The sequence below is a fragment of the Saccopteryx leptura genome, chromosome 3 (genome assembly GCF_036850995.1).
Source record: "Saccopteryx leptura isolate mSacLep1 chromosome 3, mSacLep1_pri_phased_curated, whole genome shotgun sequence".
Taxonomy (NCBI): domain Eukaryota; kingdom Metazoa; phylum Chordata; class Mammalia; order Chiroptera; family Emballonuridae; genus Saccopteryx; species Saccopteryx leptura.
The window spans coordinates 150,917,052-150,939,496 of record NC_089505.1 but is presented as its reverse complement, the minus strand read 5'-3'; the positions used below and the strand labels follow the sequence as shown (position 1 = coordinate 150,939,496).

The window sequence follows — 22,445 nt, the reverse complement described above, 5'->3', positions numbered from 1 at the left end:
CAGCAAAAACACCAGAAACATGCTCTCTGCCCACCAGGAATCCACCTGCTAAGGAAAATATGATGAACTTGTTATACAGTCATTTCTGTTTTTAACCTAGTTTATGTAACTCTTTCCAGGTGCCAGAGTTGCCCATGGTTCCCACTTTGAAAGGGTCGTCTCTCCTAATTAAGGTGGAATGCTGAGCTATCAGATGACTTATGAGGAAAGTAAAGATAAAAAGGAGACAAAGGGCGAATTAATTACAATCACCACAAAAAGTGAAGTTTGTTCTGTTGATGGAAAAAATATATGTAATGCACATGTGAGTGAATCTAACTATATTTTTTATGGATAAACAGATTAGGACTACATAATCTATTAGACGCATAGCCTGTACAGTGGAAAAGTCACCTTGAAAAAACAAGCATTCTTTCTTGTGCATTTATCTTCAAAGCTTCTGTGCCTTTGCAACGATACATACAGCTATGCTGTGGGATACTCACTTCAAAACAGATATTAATATCTTAATTAATAAAGATTTAATGGTCAAAGATCTACTATCAATTACAAGAATTAAGACTAACAGCCCCTCCCAGAAGCTTCTCTTTTTCCTACACTCCAGTCAACAACAATTTAAGAAAATGTGCCATGATTAATATTTTAGCTGTATAGATCATTGTTAGGAAGAATAAACTACCTATTCAAATCAATGACTGTTGGCCCTGGCTGGTTGGCTCAGTGGTAGAGCGTTGGCCTGGCGTGCAGGAGTCCCGGGTTCGATTCCCGGCCAGGGCACACAGGAGAAGCACCCATCTGCTTCTCCACCCTTCCCCCTCTCTTTCCTCTCTGTCTCTCTCTTCCCCTCCCTCAGCCAAAGCTCCATTGGAGCAAAGTTGACCCGGGCGCTGAGGATGGCTCTGTGGCCTCTGCCTCAAGTGCTGGAATGGCTCTGGTTGTGACAGAGCGACGCCCCAGATGGGCAGAGCATCACCACCTGGTGGGTGTGCCGGGTGGATCCCGGTTGGGCGCATGCCGGAGTCTGTCTGACTGCCTCCCCATTTCCGGCTTCAGAGAAATACAAAAACAAACAAACAAAAATCAATGACTGTTGCATGTATGTCTGTCATAGTGCTTCTGCATAAATTATCTAGCACTAACTTTAATTATCCTTTTAGTAAAAATTACAAATTTTTAAAAATATGCTTTTGCTCCAACACTTGATTATCCCTAGTATATTACTTTTTTTTAGATCTGGCATTCTAACCAATTCTCTACTTCACCTGGGAAAACAAAACTTTCACCATCACCTTGCCAATGTCTCACTGTTTCAAGTTCTTTTGTTTTTTTTTAACACTTTTAATTAAATTATCTGCTTTCCTCATATGGAAAACATACAATGAATGACTAAGAATGTGAGGACTTTGGTCATAATGTTACATTTTGTACCGAGGTTTTATTATTTTTCACAAATCAGTAATGCAAAGAATTGTCCTGGTTATCCACTCGGAGCACAGTAAGTCAGAGAATGAAATATTATCCAGGATCTTAATTTTATGCATCTACCTCCTAGATAACCACCTCACCTTGATCATTCAGGCAAAAGGGAAATTACATACTAGTGGAGGTAATGCTGTGATAAAGGCAATTGTCAAACAGTGCCAGTATGAACTTTCAATGAATAGAATTTGAAAAAAATACATATATGACAAAGGGATAATGACTCGCTCATATATTGTCAGGGTAATAAATACCTAATGAGCAAAATTGTAAAGCAAATAGTAGGTTGAACATACACCCAAATGTTGATTCTTGACTCAAAATCAGAGCACAGAATGATTTGTCTCCCTGTCTAGAATGATAAAGTATCACTTTCCCATAAGCTAATGAGCAACACCATCTGGCATGATTATAAAGGAGCAAGCACTTAAGAAAGTGAAGAATAAAATGATAAAGCTGCAGTAGGATTTTTGTAGGAGGTTAAACAATTCCTCACCATTAAAAAAGTAATCATAATAAAAATAATTTTGCATGTACTCATAACACTACAGCAACAGTATAAAGATTATAGGACCAAATGTTTTCAAAATAATTAAATATGGTTCCTGATATCTTCCAACCTTTCTCTACCACAGTGGTTCTCTAAGTGTGGTCTCAGGACCAGTAGCAACAGCATTATTTGGAAATCTGCTAGAAATGCAAACTTTAGGGCCTTGACCCAAAACCATCAACTCAGAAGTTCTCAGGGTGGGCCCAACAATCTGTGGTTTAATCAGCCCTCTAGGTGATTCTGCTATAAACTCATATTTGGAAATCATTGTTCTAACAAACCAAGTAAGAATGAAAGACTTTTGCTATTTCTCCTGGGTACTGAAGAAATTAGCTACTTTGGTCAGTTGTATATAAACAACTGGTCCATGTGCTAAATAATGAAAATCAGCCAGATCAGTTTATTGAGTGACATGATAATCTCTCTGAAGATGGGAGAGAGCTGTCATCCTAGCAAATTTTTATAGGACAACAGCAGAACCAATTGCTTCAAATTCCTACCTTAATTGCATGGTATCTGAACATACGTATTTTCTTCATTTTCAGCTACTTTGATGAACCCACTGAGAAAAGTTAAGAAAGTTTGCCTGAATCCTTTGTTTTCCATCCCTTGGTCATTCATTCAGAAATATTAAATATTTACATCATACTATACACTACATATATAATTGACAAAAGCAGATAATGAACTCTGCCCTTCAGGAACTCATATTCTAGTGGGGAAGATAGACAAAAACAATAAATGATAAAATCAGTAAGTATAGAATAGAGAGAACATTCGAAGGTAAACAGTGGTAGGGGGAAACAAGAATAGCAGGACAAAGGAAAGAGAATCGGAAATTCTGGCTTTGGGGAGCGGGGATTTCAATGTTAGGTAGTACCATGGGTAGACCCACTGAGTGGTGACAAACGAGCAACAGCGTAGAGAGATGACGGGTGGACCATGCGACATGTGGGAAGGAAGGGAGGTCCAGCAGAGAGCTAAGGCAAAGGTCTGACAGAGGGAGCACGTCCAGTGTGTGAGACACAGCAGGGAGTCTGCATGGCTGGAGCAGAGGGAGCACGGGGGAACTTAATAAATGAAAGTCAGAGAGGAAACAAAGGGTCAGATCACGCTGGAAGTCAGTGTAAGTCATTGTAAACACTTGCGCTTTTACCCTAAGTGAAATACGGGACTATCTCACTCAGGGTTTTGAGCAGAATAGTGACAAGATCTGAATCATGTCAAAACATTTCCATTAATTTTCATCTACGTTTAAGTACAAATTCATCTCTTATGTATGCAGTGAGTTAGAAGATACTGGTACCATTTTCTTTCTTTTCTTTATGTTCATCATAAAGTTATTTAAAAGTATTTTCATAAAGGCAAGTTACTTTTTTTGTTGACAAAGAAGAAAATGTTTTCTGGGAGACAATTGGAAGACAGAGTTGGATAATAATCAGTTCTCCTTTGCCTGGGTCTTGTTTTCTGCCTTCTCTGGTGGTTGTTGTATTTGCTTCCTGAGGCCCAAGAGTGTAACCTTGGGTTTAGGTGCTAAGATCTGTTTTTTCTCCAGGCAACTGACAGCTAACAGAATTGTGAGTGAAGCCTCAGAACCTGATTTACCACCAAAGTGAAACTAAAATGGAAACCTATATTTGAGGAATGGCTCTGTCAGTGACTTATTAATAACCCAGTGCCCAGTCCACAAAATCCCTACAGAAGGTAATAGATTTGCCAACCTTCTGGTAAGATAGAGCAAGGCGTAGTCTCTCTGAGTAGAACTGCGGAAACTTTTCTATCAAAATTGAATCCTATAACTTGCTTTATTTGGTGGTACTGTGACCCTTAGTACCGGGGGTGGGGGGAGCTGTTTTGAAATTAACAAGTGGCAAAGGGCCTTGCAGATATAAAGAAAAAATTATCAGGTATTATTTCTTTCACTCATTTATTTAGTCATTCACTCATCAAATGTTTACTGAATATCTGTTAGAGTCATTATACATTATACAAGGTTCTGATAAAACAAATATATAAGAATGGTATTTTCTCAAAGAGTTTAGGGACCACCTGGAGAGATTAGACATAAATGGCAATAGTGCATGGCAGAGAGTAATAATTTCTATTTTTAAAAAGTCCAAACGCTATGGATTTTCAGAGAAATATAAAGTTCTAATTAGAAATACTGCAAAAGGCTTCATGGAAGAGGTAACTCTTGATTTGGTCATAAAAGATGCATTTGTGTGCATGATGATGGGAAGGTGAGCAATTTAGCAGAGGGAGGAATCTCTGCAGAGGCAGAGGCAGAGGCAGGGCTGTGTTAGGGGTCACCCTGGTAAGAGACAAAACAGCCCGAAATAGAGCAGCAGTAGTGGTAAAAATGAAAAAAGAAAGAAAATGAGTTATCGCTGAGGTCATTTCAAGTAAACCTGAAATCTCTTTGGGCCATTTAGCTGAAAGAAGTAGGGTGTAAATGATACATTTCTCTGGCAGTCTGTTGGCAAACCATGGCTATGTTAGATCTTAGAATAAAACAAATATGGGCACAGTCCCTGTTTTAAAGAAGTGAATAGTTCAATGATAGAAATGGACAAATAAACACAGTAAGGTTAAATAAATAATGCCCTTGTTTAAGTCTTAAGGACTTCTGGGCCCCATCCTTAAATGGGCAGAAACAGGGCATAGTTACAAAATTGGGGTCCAAGTACAAGTAAAATAGCTATTTTTACTTAAGTATGTCTCTGGATCAAGGGACAATGAAATGTTGTCTTGGCCCTTCATTCAAAGCAAACTAAAATGACACAATCCAAAATATCATCTGCAGATTAACAGCATTTGCCTGTCCTGGAAACTTGTTCAAATTGTGAGTTCAGAGGCTCTACCCCAAACCCCCGGAATCAGCAGGTGACTTGCGTGCACATTCAAGTTTGAAGAGTACTGTTGTATAAAGAGAAAGACATAGTACAGATGAAAAGTCTCAAAACAATCGACTCTCCTGTAAGAGTCAAGGTATGTAAGAACCAAGAAAAAAAGAAAGATTTCCCCTGTCTGATATTTTTTTAAGGACAAGTATATAACTATTCTTAATTGTCTTAATTTTGATATAAACTTGAAAAGAGACAGAGGTGGTCTCAATTTTAAAAAAAAATCAAAGGAGAGGAGATATCCAAATTATAGAGAGAAGTAAATCAACTGAAGAGATTAAACACATGACTTCAAACAAACACACAAATAGGAAAAGAAAAAACCTTTAAAGCCTTTCTAAACTTTAAAAATGTGTGTGAACATATTCTAATGAGGCTTCTAATTTCAAGCTTATATGTCTTTGAGTTTCACATCCTTTGTAGTGTTCAAAAGCCTTAACATTGAGGGAATATTCTCCGTAAGTGTCTACGAGGACTTCCTTTCTGTACAGTACGAACTGGCTCTGTATCGAGCCATTTTGCCAAGTCATGTTCTCAGGCCCAGGGGAACGAACGTCATTTCCCTAAGTGGACCTAATAGTTCAAGTCCTGATTTCTACAACCAGGATCTGCACAGCCTTCCTTTTAAAACATGACCACTGAACCTTAGATGTTTCTCTTGTTTCCATCCTGAACTAAGCTATCCTGTCAAATACATCATAGTTTCACCCTGTGTGTGTATGCGTGTGCTTGTGCGTCTGTCTCTGTGCAGGTGTGGGTTTTTAAACACACGACAGGTGAGTACTGCTATCTTGATAAATTACAACATCCTTGCATCCTCTCATTCTTAACATAGATCCTTTGCAATTTTTATTGAATTTTTAATTTCCAGCACATGTGTATTATAGGGGAGGCCTAATGTAGGTCACTGGATGCCATCATAAATAAAGGGAAAAAGGAAGTCTCCTGTTTCCCAATGCTGTGAGCGTGAAAACAGCCCTGAACACCTTATTAGGCTCTTTGGCTCAGGAGTCCTATGGGTCAGCCTATGACTGCTATGTGAACTTACTGTTCCTGCCAAATGCATCAGCTGGGTGGAACAGTCATTCCTTCCAACACAGAGGTATGTCGACGTGGCTCTCACAAAAGTGCTTAGATGTTATATTTGCAAAGACAAATATATTTCCAAAATAAAGACAAAGAAAAGTTTTTAATAGTGTCCTTGCAGTCCAAGAAAATTTGTAACTTTGTCTATTTTCTCTTGGTCCAGGTTTGTCTGGGGTTAGTACCTATTTATTTTGAGTCAGAAATAACCAGACATCTTTGTTTTCAGAGTCCAGGTAGAGTAATAGCACTTCTCTGGGTGAACTGAGCGGCTCTGTGTCCGGCTGCCTGGGCGAGCAGCTTGTTCTTGTTTCTGCCTCTCCCCCTTACTGCACGGCCTTTTCTGAGGCACTTCCTTGTCATGTGCCCCAACAGAGGGGGCGCAGAGAGCTCCCAGTTCCTCGGGGGAGAGGCTCGACACCTCTTCACACCCTAGAAATGACCAACTGTGTGCAACCTAAGGAATGTGAGCCAATTCAATCCCTAAAGTCAATCACACAGTGGCACAAGACACTTTCACACTGGTCAAGCTGCGATAGCAAAACCCGGGATGCTCCTAAAACCCGCACCAGATGACAAAATTGTCTCCAGCAGACGACAGTGAGAAATGACACATCACTGAGTTCCTTTTCTGTCCTTAAGACTGAGTGGTAGTGGGTGAAGCATGCAGGCAAAGATTAGCCAGGCAGCCATCTCGATATTGACCTAACAGTGTCCCATTTTAAACAGTGTTTTTCTGAAACTGACTTGTATATCCTTTCTCCTAAATGATACTTAAAAGTAACTCTCTCCCTTCTCATCCTCTGTACCTGAGGCAGTAACATCTTGAAACACGGATGTATTTGCTGCTAGCTTTCATTAATTTCACCCATCCCTGAAGGCAGAGCCACAGGGGGGCCAGCTAATTAAGACCTATTTAGGGCAGCTCTGGGCCCTTATCAGTCTGGGGATTAGCTTTGCACTTTTAATGGGGACTGTAGCTTTCTCAGTTATTACTTAATGAAATAATGTGTATGCTCTTGTCAACATATTTATAAAGTGGAATGTGAGCTGCAACTTGCCTACCTATCCACAGGTAAGCAGAAGCCTCACACTGGCTCTCTGTTGCTTTTCCAGGAGAGTTAATATTCATTTTGCAGCTGTACATAGGTAGGCACATACCATGTTTTTCACTTCATAAGACGCATTTTCCCCCCAAAAGTGGAGGGGAAAAACCCGCGTGTCTTATGGAGCAAATGTTCATTTTTTTTTTTTAGCTGCTGCGGAGTGCTGCGCTGGTAAACATGTAGAATGAGTGCCAGCAAGAGGGTAATCATACCAGTTAGGGTGGTGTGCGAAACACCCACATCTGCTGAGTGATCTCCTGGTTCCGGTTTCCACAGTTGCATGAGTGCAAGAGGGAAGGCCAGCGAAGTTGTGTGAACACAGTCATCTGGCATCAACCAGGGCAAATGTGAAAGGCGTGCTGCAGCTGCTGGAGCTCTGCGTGAAGTGCTGACGTCACTTGTTGCCAGCCTAATAGCATTTCATTGGCTGGCTGGCAGATAGGGGAGGGGCCAAGGGTACGAGGAACGTGCAGTGAGCTGGGAGGCCAGTGCAAGCACAGGCAAAGCAGTGGCAGAGGGAGAGGGCTATGCTGCTCTTCTCCATCAGTTTATTCCAGCTGTAATCCAGGTATTTACCTATGTAGTGACATTAGAGTAAAAAATAACTGGACTTTCCCTAATGCAGCAGCAGGGGAGTTCATGAGAAAGGATCGGTGGACGAAAATGGAATGAGAGTGTGGATTGAAAAAGTTTGGTCCAAACGTCCTAGAGGGCTTCTGAAAAAAATCTGCCCTATTAGTGCTTGACCAGTTTAGAGCACATATTAGCAAAATCACACACACAAAAAAAAACTTCAAAGAAGTGAAGACTAATCTAGCTGTAATTCCTGGGGGTCTTACCAGACAGTTGCAACCTCTCGACGTTTCCATCAACAAACTGTTTAAAGTCTTTATGCGAGAAGAGTGGAGCAAATGGATGGCTGCTGGTAATTGTGATTTGACGCCAACTGGACAAATGAAGAGACCCACTATCACTCAGGTTTGTGAATGGGTGAAAACATCATGGCAGTCAGTGAAGAATGAAACAAACCATGGTATGGTCATTCAAAAAATGTGGCATTAGCAATGCCTTCGATCAGAGGTCCCCAAACTTTTTGCACAGGGGGCCAGTTCACTGTCCCTCAGACCGTTGGAGGGCGGACTATAAAATAAACTATGAACAAATCCCTAATAACACTGCACATACCTTATTTTAAAGTAAAAAAACAAAAGGGGAACAAATACAATATTTAAAATAAAGAAGAAATAAATTTAAATCAACAAACTGACCAGTATTTCAATGGGAACCAGTATTTCAGTGCTCCTCTCACTGACCACCAATGAAAGAGGTGCCCCTTCCGGAAGTGCGGTGGGGGCCAGGTAAATGGCCTCAGGGGGCCGCATGCAGCCTGCAGGCTGTAGTTTGGGGACCCCTGCCTTATATGGCACTGAAGATGGTATCATATATGAAAATAGCAAAGAAAGTGATACCAGTAATTGTGAGCAACTGAGCTTCTTAAATTCTGACACTAGCAATGATGAGTTCCTGTGGTTTTCGGACATCTAGAAGAGTATTTGAACATTAAAGTATCTTTTCATTTGTTAATAACAGTGCTAATGGTAGTTAATACTGCTGTTGAGTTTACATTGTTGAAATATTATTGTGATTATATATATATACACATACACACACACACACACACACACACACACACACACATATATATACCCCCCCAAGTGAGAAGCAAGGAGGTAGACAGAGACTCCCACATGCGCCTATTCGGGATCCACCCGGCACGCCCACCAGGGGGCGATGCTCTGTGCACCTGGGGCGTTGCTCTGTTGCAACCGGAGCCATTCTAGTGCCTGACGCGAAGGCCATAGAGCCATCCTCAGTGCCCAGGCCAACTTTGCTCCAATGGAGCCTTGGCTGTGGGAGGGGATGAGAGAGAAAGAGAGAGAGAGAGGAGAGGGGGGAAGGGCGTAGAAGCAGATGGGTGCTTCTCCTGTGTGCCCTGGCTGGGAATCAAACCTGGGACTTCCACATCCTGGGCTGACACTCTACCACTGAGCCAACTGGCCAGGGCCTGTGGTATATTTTATTAAATATTTTAACACACCATTTTTTCAGAATATTTTTTTTCTTATTTTCCTCCTTAGAATGCTAGGTGCGTCTTATGACCAGGTGCGTCTTATGGGGTGAAAAATACGGTAATCACATTTTTCACATATTGAGTGTGGCACCATGTTCCACTGTCCGACTAACAGTGCCTCTAGGACAGCGGCTCTCAACCTGTTTTTGGATTGCTTTAGGCGACCCCTGTGTTTTGGTCGTGCGACCCACGCCGCGGTCGCAACCCACAGGTTGAGAACTGTTGTTCTAGGGTGTTTCAGTCTTAAGATGTATTAATGCAAAAGTGTAAATGTCAGCAGGCTAATATTATTTATGCACACCAATCATTCAAGGGAGAAAGAGATCCTTTATGGCTTAGATTATTTTTAATATAAAACTTTTAATTCCAAAGGTTTCTGGTTTGTTGAAAATTGTTTCCCAGAAAAATATTTGGTAAGTGAAACTATAAAAGTAACCACTGCCCAAAGGACCTAGGATTCCCAAGGACACTGGGCCCCAGAAGATGAAGAGGGAAAGGACAAACAGCCTTCTTTTCCTTTTCTCTCAGCCTTTTCCACAAGGTCACCCTTTTAATGAACAAGCCAAGTAATTTTAGCTAGTAACTGATAAGAAAACAAATTAAATTTCATTTGGTTTGAAAAGTATTCCAGTATGCTTAAAAATATGCTAAAATCACTCTAAGACATTTAACAGTATACATATTTCTTCTACTACTTAACGTTTTCTTAGCGAGGGATTTGTTAAAAATAAAAACAACACCCACCATAAATAAGGGAGATTTGACAATTTGAAGAAGTTAGCTGAGAGGCTAGTTTTTCTTTGAAAATATCCATTTAATCACTTACCTATCATGAATCATTTTAACTCCTAAGGTCACAGATTTTAAAAATTCTATAAATTATGCATCCTAATCGTCACATAACCTCTCCATTAAAAACCTGATGAAGAAAATGAGCACTTGCTAAAAAGTTCCTATAAGCGCAGGCATATCAAAATATGATAGCTTTACAACTATTTTCTTAATGTAATGTTAGATTAAATGGACATCCCTGTTTCCTGACTTCCTCATGCCTGCAATAATGTATACCACTTACTCTTATGTACTTAGGAAAAATATTTACAACTTCTGTTAGGATATAACCAACACTTTGTGAGCATGTACCCACTCGAATGCCTGCCATTCAAATGTCTTTGATGCAAAATAATCTGAGGATGCTTACAGTAACAATATCGCTAGTTGTATTTACGCTAGATTGTTGTATGTATGTGTGTTGTAGGATAAAGCAGATGAGTGATTAACATTGGTGTCCCTAGATTGGACATATGATAGTCAACATGGCAGAAAAAATAAACAGATGTAAGATAGGGTAAAATATAGCTCTGAATTTGAATTGGAAGTGTCAGTTTGAACACCTAATGATTTTATTTTTAAGCAATATATACAGCATATGTTATTTATACATTAGGTCTGTCCAATGAAAAGATCAAGAAACAAAGAGCAACCTAGTATCAATAAGCACTTGTATCACAAAGATTATGCTCTCTTAAATATGTACTAACAGGAGAAGTGTCTAAATCCAGGTTTGCATCAGGATATGTACAAGAAGAGCCTGAAACATACTATAATACCAGTAAGCAAAGAAGCTATCCAAAAATGCTAAAGACATGTCAAAAGGACTCTAAAACCAATTTGAAGAGGTTCCCACATCCCAAATTAGGATAATTTGAACAAAAGAATATAATTTTAATGAATTAAAATGTTTCAAATGTTTAAATATATGTCAACATGTAAATATTAATAAATAAACTTGCTTCACTTTTAGATGATGCTGGGGAAGAGATGTCTTAAAATTGATAAATAAAGAAAAAGAATTGGTACTATCTCAGGGTAACCAGATGGTCAATGAGGGCAAGTTTCTCTTTATAAGGAATATCAGCAAATAAATGAAAAAGCAATGATGAAATATAACCATTTTGCAACCTCCAAGAAATTAATTCACCTAGACCATGATTGTTAATGATGTCTAACATAAAGAGAAAACTAGACAGTATTCCTCCTGATAGAAGTATTCCTTCTGATAGAAGTATCACCCACTGTTCCAATAATGGGCTTGGGGGAAAAAAAAACTTGAACCTAATAAAGTCTCAACATAGAAATATGAACATCAACAAGACAGGTAATAACAAGTGTTTGAGAGGCTGTGGAAAAAAAGAAACCCTCATTCACTGCTGGTGGAAATGTAAACTGGTACAGCCATTATAGAAGACAGTTCCTTAAAATATTAAGACTCAAATTACCATATGACCCAGCAATCTCTCTACTGAGTATCTACAAAAAAAACACTGGTACGCAGACACATGCACCCCCATGTTCATTGCAGCATTATTCACAGTGGCCAAGACATGGAAACAACCAAAGTGTCCCTCAATAGAGGATTTGATAAAGAAGATGTGGTACATATATACAATAGAATACTACTCAGCTATAAGAAATAATGATGTTATTACCATTTATGACAGCATGGATGGTCCTTGAAGATCTTGAGAACATTATACCAAGTGAAATAAGTAAATCAGAAAAAGCTAAGGACTATATAATTTCACACATAGGTGGGATATAAAACTGAGACTTATGGACGTATATAGAAGTAAAGTGGTTGCCAGGAAGAGGGGGTGGAGGGGGGGACTAAAGGACAAATATATAGCGACAGCAAATGATTTGACTCTGGTGATGGGCACACAACTCAATCAACAGTTCATATGCTATAGGAATGTTTACCTGAAACTTATGTGCTCTTATTGATAAATGTCACCACATTAAATTTAACTTCTAAATAAAACAGGAAAATATCAATGTAAAAAAATATTATGGAGTACAGTCAGCAAAATTTAGATTAAGGAAAGCTCTATAGAACAAATGACTATTTTTTAAATAAAAGAGCGAGAGAGAGGGCGAGAAATTCTAGATTAAGACAAATACAGCCTGACCCGGTGGTGGCGCAGTGGATAGAGTGTCAGACTGGGATGTGGAGGACCCAGGTTCAAGACCCCGAGGTCGCCAGCTTGAGCGTGAGCTCATCTGGTTTGAGCAAGGCTCACCAGCTTTAGCCCAAGGTGGTTGGCTCGAGTAAGGGGTCACTAGGTCTGCTGTAGCCCCCCCCCCTTAAGGCACATATGAGAAAGCCATCACTGAGCAACTAAGGTGCTGCAATAAAGAACTGATGCTTCTCATCTCTCTCCCTTCCTGTCTGTCTGTCTCTATCTGTCTCTCTCTCTGACTCTGTCTTTCCCACAAAAAAAAAAAAAAAAAAAAAAAAAAAAAAAAAAGAAAAAGACAAATACAGGTGACATATCAATTAATTGCATTGTACAAGCCTTGTGCCAATTCTGACTTGAACAATGTATGGAGTTCAGTGCTAATCCTGATTCAAATTAACTGTTAAAAATATTAATGAGATTATTGGAGACATTTCAAAACAGACTAAATATGTAATGTTATTAAGGACATATTGCTGATTCCTAGGTAGGACAATGGCATTGTGTTTATTTTTAAGAACCTTTATCTTTTAGTGATACACGCTGAAATATTTATATATGAAATAATAAGATGTCTGGCATTTGCTTCAAAATAAACCTTGGAGAGAGAAAAAGTACATCCCAGTATAGATGAAACAAGGTTGGTCAGGAGTTTGTAGTTATTCAATCTGAGCAGTGGGTATACAGAGGTTCTTTACACACCATTAGCCTCTTTATTTTATAAGTTTGGCATTTTCTTTCTCAAAAAAAGGTTAAAAATATTCTTGTTTGAAATTTGGCAATGAACATCAGGTCACTATAGGAAATCCTAAGACAGTAAAAATTCATACAGCTAAAGTGAGGACATAGATTTAAGTCACAGTAGAGATAGGGAGATAGCAGCTTTTGAGGTCATTTTGGTCAATCTTCGTCAACAAGATTTTACCAAAATCGCGCATTCTGCTCATTTGTAAAACACTAGCATATTTGTCTTCTTTGGTCTGGTTTAGTACCTGGTAAAGCGACCAGACAGGATTAGACTTGGTGAAGAAAACAGCAAGACAGCATCAGACAATAATTTCGTATTTCTTTTCCCTACATTTATTTTGGTGAGTATCAACTGAATGATATCTGCAAATCAATTTTTACCAGGTGAACTTTTTCCCACTATACAAACAGCACATTCAACCATTAGGGAACTGCGTCTCTCAAAGCTCTTCTTTCCTCATTCTTGTACAATCCAGACATCTGTGACAGTGCTGTCTCACTGAAAACTCACAGCAAAAGCCAATGGGATATAAACAAATATAAACAAATGGCATGTTAAGTTCTTCTCTGATGCCCTGAAATGGTTTTAGGGCTTATAAGTGGGGGAGACCCCAAGTGCTAACTGTGACTAATGGAAAACCAAATATATCTAATTAATTGCATTGCCCTGTGCTAGTGAGAGACCAAACATTTCCAAAACCCCTTGAGAATGGTCACATTTTTGTAGAATGGTGTTACATGTGAGATTACTTCTTTGAAGCACATACCTATTTCTTTTATCTCTACTGCTTGTCTCTTTGTACAGCTTATGCTGCACTGATTCAAAGCTAACCATTAGCATTCTTCTCAGTAACTCAAACAGCAAAAAATAACAGTATTATGGCTATTTCTGCCTTGTATTTCATTAGAAGCTATGCATTTTTGGTGTTCAGAAGTAGAAAACACTAAATTCAACCAACATTGTCAATAGGAGATAAGATTCTAAAATAATTATCAACATTAAAATTATACCCAGAGGCATCAAAAAATTTCCCTCTATAAGCACATACCCCAACATAGTTAAAACTTTACATTTGATAATATTGAAGAGAAAAAGGTACAAATTTTGAGCAATCAGAATGTTAATATTGAAATGATAGCCAATGCTCAATTTATTCATGGTATTAATTTATTCACAAATAATTAAAATGTACATATAACCTAAAACTTCAGCAATTATTTTTAATATTTTTCTTCAGCAGTTTTATTAGAATTAGATATCTGAACTAAGAGTTACTGATTTATAATTCCACTTCTCTCCCATATACTTGTTACCTTTCTAAAGAGAAAGGAAAAATGGCAGACAGTCGAGTTATGTGGGAGATGAGAGGGATGAAAAAGAAAGAGAGAGAGGAAACAGAAAGAAGTAAGGAGTAGGATAAAATGAGGCAAGCAGACCTCAGGAAAAGGGCGTGGGAAGGGTAGTTTACAGAATGCTGCAGAGAAATGGATGCTGTGAAAAAGTCAAGTAGATTTTTGAATAATTGAGTGAATAGTATTTATACCTCATTTCTCTTCAAGAATCCACTGTTAATTATTTTAAGTAATGCATAATTTCAATATGATATTCTACTTAACATGTTAGATACCAAGTTACGGTGTTCACAATCATAGGATTTATTTTCATGCAAGAAACTATGCAACCTTATTGGAGAATCAATAGCTTGTTTTGTGGTCTCAGGTAAATTTTTGCCATCACCTGCAAAGGAGTTTAGGTCCTAAAGGTCCTTAACATTTCAAAACAAAATGTTTCTGTTTTGAAATGTTAAGGAACTTTTATCCAATTTAATCAATAACAAATTGAGCTAAGTAAGAATAAATTTAAAGATAACCTGGGAAAGCATCCAGTGATTTTTGGAGCCTGAAGCAAATCAAAATAGAGAGAGCAGGAGGTAGTGTAGGTGGAATTAATGTGACCTAGTTGCTGGCTCATCAAGTAATCATAGGAGTTAAATACACATAACAATCAGTTTGAAAAATAACTCTGTTCATTTGATAGCTGACAAAAGGACTCAGCAAAGATTTAGCATAAAGGACAAGACAGCTGGTTTTAGAGGACTCACCTGTCTTTCCCAGTTTCCTTCTTAAAAACTCCATCACAGTAGCTCATGCGCTTCTCTGTAGTGATGTAAATTTGGGCACTTGGATAGATGTCAACAGTCTTTTTCAACATGTTATAAACGATGCCATGGCCATCTTTCCTCATATTGCGAAAAGGGCCCCAAATAACATAAATAGTAGTGTTTGCCTCCTTGAAAAAATAATCAGGGTTTTTTAGCAAAAGAGGAACACTGGTGTGGGACACAACTCGAATCATTGTCATGTGGCCAACATCTTCTTCGTAGCCTTTGGTAGGGGCGTTGTTCATTCTCCAAATGCAGGAGGACTGATCTATCTCATTCCCCACCTTCTGGCCGACCATCTGACCTGAGTTTGACACTATGGCACAGAGCTCACAGTCCAGTTGCAAAGGCTGAAAAACAGAAGGAGAAACAAGATGGGGGAAGAAACATAAATTAGTGAGGTCTACCTAAGTAAGCTACACAAATTTCTCTGGAGAAACATAATGTTCAGATATTGTGTATAAGTGCCGAATGTAGGAATACCTCTGAAATAGATATACCAGTCCTATAATGATTGTAACAGGTTATCAAGCTAGTGGCAGTTTATCAAGCTAGTGGCAGTTTACAAAGTGAATATAGATTGTTAAGAAATAATTTTAATTTCTCTTCCCTTCTGTTGGTTTAAAGTTAAATGAAAAACTGTCATTTGCTTGCCACTCTAAATGATGACTTTTCATTCAAAACTGTAATTTCAAATGAAATAAGCAAACACAGAAAGATTTTATCTCTTTAATAACTCTAATGGCTACAAAGAAGGCAAAAGGAATACATCCAGGCATCAATTCTACATTTTACTTATATGTATAAATGGTTATGTAGCAGCTGAGGACAATATGAAAAATTCAGCAAATGACAGGATTCTGAAAAAGATTTTCAGAACCCAGAACTACTTAAAACAAGTCCCAGGCTATCAAAAATATTACAAAGACCCTTAAAATTTTCCTCTGCATCCCCATGTTGGCTGACCTTTGTGTTTATGTTTATTCTAGATGGGTATGGAAGGGTTTCTTTTATGAACTCAGAGAAAGTAAGTGCAGAGACAATCTCTACAGGTACTCTAACCACCACCCTAACCAATGAGGTAATAGAGACTCAGAGAGATTAAACACTGGCTTTAAGGATTTACACATAAATTCAAGTTGCAGTGGTAGATTCTAATCTAGATCTCCTTACTCTAAGCCCACTGCCCTTCTCATTAGTTCCTGATTCTTTTCTCCAGAGCTAAGTAAATCCCTTTTGCCGATTAACCTCCCACATAAAGAGAAGGCACCCTAACTTTTAAAGCAGTGATAAAAGAGCAATGTGTTTTGTTGATACACATCTTTCTCATCTCCTTTTTATGAGATTCTGTGTTCTGTGTCTGACAGTTGATCCTGGATTTTTATTGTGCCTATTAGTCAGTGGCTCCTCTCACACTAGGCCCTAGTGTTGTACTTTAATTATTGTTTAATTATGTCTGTCCACCAGACAGTAAACACTATAAAAGTAGAGTCAAAGGTTGTCTTCTTCAATTTAATCCTAACTCCTCAGAGGTCCCTGGAATACTATAGGAGCCCAAAACATAGTGGTTAAGTTACAAAATGAAAGTAATTAAGTTAAAATAATTTATTAGGAGTCTGAACACAATTTAATATTAGGGAAGAAAAGGACTTTTCCAATTCCAATTCATCTGGAATTATTAATTTAGATGAGAAGAAAAAATCAATCTAGCAGAAACATATCAAGATACCAACAGGTTCTATTTCAATATGTAAATTGATAGGCAAAGTGCCTCAGAGAAGTCAGCAGGATAATTATCACATGACTGTCACAGATCACCTCTTCAATGGTCAAGGCCCAGCCTAGTTATTGAGCAACTACTAAGTGCCAGGCCTGCTCTAGGGGTTGGGAATCCCGCTGTGAAAATTTGAAACAAATATCCCTGCCCTCATAGAGCTTACATCTAACGGGGGGGGGGGGGAATAAACAAATCCACACAGTATATAATGTGTTAAATGGAGATAGGTACTAAGTAGAGAAAATGAAAGCAAGAAAGAAGGTTAGAGAGTGTGTGTGTGTTGATCGAGTGAGCAGTAAAGGCCACAGGGGAAAAATGATATTTGAATACCTGAATTGAGAGGGCTGGCTTGGGGATGTTGGGGGAAAGTGTATTCCTGCAAAGCAAAAGCAAAAGTCACTGCCAACCCCTCAAGGCAGGAAAGAAACACTTGGGAGAGCACAGAACACTGAGAAGAGGAGCAGGTACTGGGGCCAGAGAGATGACAGGGCAGGCATCACATAGGGTCTTTAACTCAGGAGCCACTGGGCTCTGAGCAGAGAGAGGAGTGACTGATCTGAGTTGTATTTTAACAACTCTGGCTGCTGAATGCAAAACTGACACAAAGAAAGCAAAGGCAGAATCCGAGAAAGCAGGCTACTGCCTCAACTGAGACAAGATAAGACGGTGGCTTGAACAGGTCAGGTAGCAGGAAGTGGCAAGAAGCTGGTCACATTCTATATATATTCTGAAAGCAGAGCCTACTCTACCTTTTTTTGACCAGAGATAACATGTAGGATATGAGAAAAAGACAAGTCAAGGATAACTTCCAATTTTTAGCCCGAGAAACTGGAAGACTGGAGGTGCCTTTAACTCAGAAAGAGAAGGCTTCAGGAGGGCAGGACCAGGGGTGGAAGCGAGCAGCTCGTTCCAGACCTGTGAGACGGGAGTTGCCTTCAACACAGACTCCTACAGCAAATATAAAAACAAAACTACTCAAACTGCTTTAAATTATTTTCCTAATTATTACAGTAATATAGACTTGCTATGGAAAAGTTAAAAAATAAAAAAATAGATAAAAGAATGAAAGATCTTCATATTTCTACCACTGAAAAATTAGCTACAATATTTTGTTGTAGTTTCTTCCTTCTAGATATCTCATTTTAGACAGGTTGAGAAATACCATTGATATAATTTAGCAACCTTTGTTTTTCATCATTAAATTTTTCCATGTCAATAGATAGTCCTTAGAGATATTTTTAATGCCTATACAGTACTCCATTACATGGATGGATATATCATAATGTACCCGTTTGCCTACTGCTGAGCACAGTTAGTTATTATCTGATTTTTTTCTACTACAAAAGAAACTGCTTTGATGAACATACCTACGCTTCCCATTGTATTTTGGATGCTAATAGTTATATATTAATTTAATATCTTTTATTTATATTTCATTGTACACCTATAAAATATGCTCAGTAGACAAAGGCATCTATTTATTTGAGATGTAAAATTTAAGAATTTTGAAAAAATCTTGACTAGTAGAGCTCACAAAGGTCCACTAAAGAGGAACCTTAAAACTGCTATCAAAGGGACTGTCCATCACTCCTGCTACAGTAAGATTTCTGAACTAAGGTGGGCAGCAGGTGGTCTGGGCACCAGGTTAGACAAGGTTCACTCAGCTGGATGAGTATGTTAGGGCACTTGAAAATGGAGTTCTGAAGGTTGGTGCCATAGTGAAGTTGGGGCAAAAGGAGGCACAAGAAGGTGTCTCTTGGGAGCAGGCATTGATCTAAGCCCCTTTGGGAAGCACCTAAGACACTACTGTTATTTGGGATGATAAAGACGAACACCCTATTCTTTCTGCCAGGTGATCTGCAGCAGGGTTCAGCATCCACTACACTTAGCTGTGTCCTCCCAACTTACTCAGACTCATGCAAATCAGTGCCCGCTTTAAATTGTGTTTCATAGGGCACAGCCAACTTATCACCAAGATGCACATGGTGCAGGGAAGTTACATTCAATTTACTTTATGGTGCAAGAAGTTGCTTCACTGAATAATACAAACATTTTGGGAGGTATGGATTCCACAATTTTTTAAAAAATCAAAGATAAATAAGGAATATATAAAGAAACGCCTTCGATGCTTTCTAATCTACAAAATGCAGCAATTTGCATTACATTCCCCAGTCCCAAGAGCAAATTAGCTGGTTCTGCTGTAACAAGTCTTAATTTAACTAATAAGAATCAGCATACTGGTTTCACTTGACAGTTGTAACCCCTGAAAGTGATCAATTAAGACATCACAATCTGTTTCACGACAACGTATCAGGACGCCACAGCTGTGCAGATTATGAGGTCAGCAGCTAACAAACTGAGGGTAAACAATGTGAAGAACAGCCTCTTATTTAAGTAACAAATATGTCATTGGGCAGAGTGCAATGTATGCAATGTCTTTGGGGGTAGATGGTAATTATCGAATTGTCCCTTTCTGTCATACTGCTCACTTGGCAATACTGTCACCATGGCCAGAGTCTTAGGAGACTTCCACATGTCCCTACTGCTCTGTGACAATCCTACCGAGCTGTCTGCCTTTCTGTCTGAGGCACCAGGAGAGGCTGCACGTGGTGACTGCTTTGTTCACCACTTCATTGCAGGAACCATCCTCCCAGTCTGATAGGAGTGCAGGGCTGGGAGAGTGAGACCTTCTTCATCATAACTGAAGCTTCAGGTAACACAAAGAGCTTGATAAGGCCGAAGGGACTCATATATACATTTGAAGGTACCTTCAAACTATAGTAAGCTATGATATAAAGAAATACCTAATCACAACTGGACGGTTTGACCCAGGAGCGGATGGTATCTGGCTATCTCAGCTCCTTTTACTGCCTTTAGCCCTGTGTGTTGTGATCTCGATTTTCTTTGTAAAAATTCACTGCTTTTTCTTTAACTCATTTATATTATTTCATTTTTGGTCCTTGCTTGAAAATTTATTCCATATGCCTCCACTCACCCAGTTCTACCTCAGTAAGCAGTTTCTAGATTGAGGCCCAGGATTTTCCGAGACTTTTGGAAGTATTTATCTGGTTCTATTCTATCAAGTTTTTTCTTTATTCTAAATTCTCCTTTTTTACTGCTTGTCCATTTTTGTTGTTTGTTTGTTTGTTTTCAATACAAACAACCTTGCCTCTTCATCTTTTTTTCTTGTACACTCAAAATATCATCAACTCAAAAGCTTTGGTTGGGCTTGGGCTGTGTCCATAAACTGAAATCCCTATAAATGTACAGCCAACCCTGTCTGGCTACTGTGTCCCTGTTCAAAGAAAATCCACAAATGTCAGATACATTCTTTTATCTGAAGTCTAAAATACTATTATTTTTATGGTAACATCACTATATTTGATTTCGCTATTTTCCCCTTTTGCAAAAATATACTAACTCTTACCTGCAGATCTGGTTACAAACACGCAGCTTGGAGAAAGTTAAGAATTTGATGACATCTATTAAACAAGCAAGTAAGTTTTTTCCTTGGTACTTATTCTGTGCAAAGTGCTATGAGGGGTAATATAATAATTCTAGGATTCTAATCAGTGTGAGCTTTCACCTCACTATATGATCAACTAGAGTCAATTCATTTACTATTTTAATGGGTGAAGAGACTGCCTTGAAAATCAAGTTCTTTCTCTGTTAAAATGAATCTTGACATTTGCTGCCTTAGCAAAAAATAGACTTGATTTCTGTTGAGGGCACAGGGAAAGTGTGAGAGAAGGAGGAAGGGAAGAAATAGTGTGAGAGAGATGTATAAGTATAGTGTATTATATTTAATAGTATACACATAATTGAATACCTATTATTCAACCAGTCATCCTATCCAGCACTTCCTTATATTATTCCACTCAATTCTCACAATAAATTCTTCAAAAGTTAGTTGGGGGTTTTTTTGCCATTATAAAGTTAAGGAAACAGAAATGAACATGATGCCCAGCAGATACTAGATATCATTCATGTTAAACACAGAAGCATGTTATCTTTGAGAACATGCATTCACATTACTATTAAAAAAAGAGAGCCTGACCAAGCAGTGGCACAGTGGATAGAGTGTTGGACTGGGATGCAGAGGACCCACATTTGAGGCCCCGAGGTCACTGGCTTGAGCGTGGGCTCATCTGGCTTGAGCGCAGGCTTACCAGAGGTCCCTGGCTTGAGCATGGGATCATAGATATGATATCATAGTCGCTGGCTTGAGCCCAAAGGTCACTGGCTTGAAGCCCAAGGTTGCTGGCTTGAGCCAAGGAGTCAGTCGCTCTGCTGTAGCCCCCCAGTCAAGGCACATACGAGAAAATGATCAATGAACAATTAAGGTGCCACAATGAAGAATTGATACTTCTCATCTCTCTCTCTCTCTGTCTGTTACACACAAAAAAGAGGGAGATAGTAAAGAAATATTTATTATTATTTTGCACTCTTCCTAGTGCACACATAAGCAAACACCTCAAATCTCACCCAGTATTATATTAAAATTTTTTGAATTAATTATTTATACATTAATGCTTCTAAACATGCTGGTGGCCAAGAATTTCACCAAAACAAAAGAAGATTTTTTAATTTCATGAAAGCCTGCTCAGGATTGTTAAGCTTTGCCTGTGAGTGGAATTTACCTGTCCTTTCTGAAAATGGTATTATCATGGGATAAGAAATTGTGTGTGTGTGTGTGTGTGTGTGTGTATCTTCTAAATATTTCCAGTTTGTAATATGGCTGTAATTTCAGTCTAAGATAAACTAATCATGACTAGTTTTGTTTGTTCATTTTTAGCTTTAAAGTGGTCCTTCACATCTTACTCAATTTGCTTTTCAAACTTTTTTCACAATAGCAGTGAGTTGTGTTTCTTTCTGAAATATTAAATAGTTATAGACATGTCTGGAAAAAAAAAAGGCCATGATGATATTGTTTTAATGAGCTGGTCTCTGTATCTAATGGGAATACCTCCTTCCTGCTTGACTGAAACCTCCTCAAAATAAATTCACTTGAGAAACGCACAGTGGCTGTTTACATGTCCTAGGGAACCGGTTAGTTCAAGACAGCCAAGCCATTCTGTAACTCATGAAATGTCCTCTCAGCTGTACCCATGAAAACTCGGGGCGCTGCCTGATGGGCTACTGTGCTCACACTGCAGGTCATGGCACAGCCATGCTGATTTTCATTTTAATTTTATTACAAACATAAGTATTTGGCACAAAATGAACTCTTTGCAAAAATGCTGAAGAATGTGAGCACAAGAGAATCAGGAAAGCCCCCTATTCTCTGATGCCATGAGGACGAGCCTGCGAAGGATGTGTCTATTTCTACTGCGTTGGAAAGGTTTGCTGCATTCTAATAGTCAGCTGTACCTTTCTGTGCTCAACTATTATTATGTAGACCTAGAAACTAATTTTGTCATGACATGCCCGATTGATCCTTGCCTATTAAAAAAAAAAAGGAAAGAAAAATGATCTAAACTAACAGATCAT

General features: G+C 38.7%; 1 protein-coding gene across 2 annotated transcripts in view; it reads right to left on the bottom strand.

The window, feature by feature from the left end:
- Positions 1-22,445, bottom strand: part of ST6GALNAC3 (ST6 N-acetylgalactosaminide alpha-2,6-sialyltransferase 3) — a 598,932-nt gene that overhangs the window by 229,356 nt on the left and 347,131 nt on the right. For both annotated transcript variants that reach the window (XM_066376584.1, XM_066376585.1), the window contains exon 3: positions 15,119-15,528. In XM_066376584.1, coding sequence (XP_066232681.1) covers positions 15,119-15,528 — 410 coding nt within the window. The remainder of the gene's footprint in view (positions 1-15,118; positions 15,529-22,445) is intronic.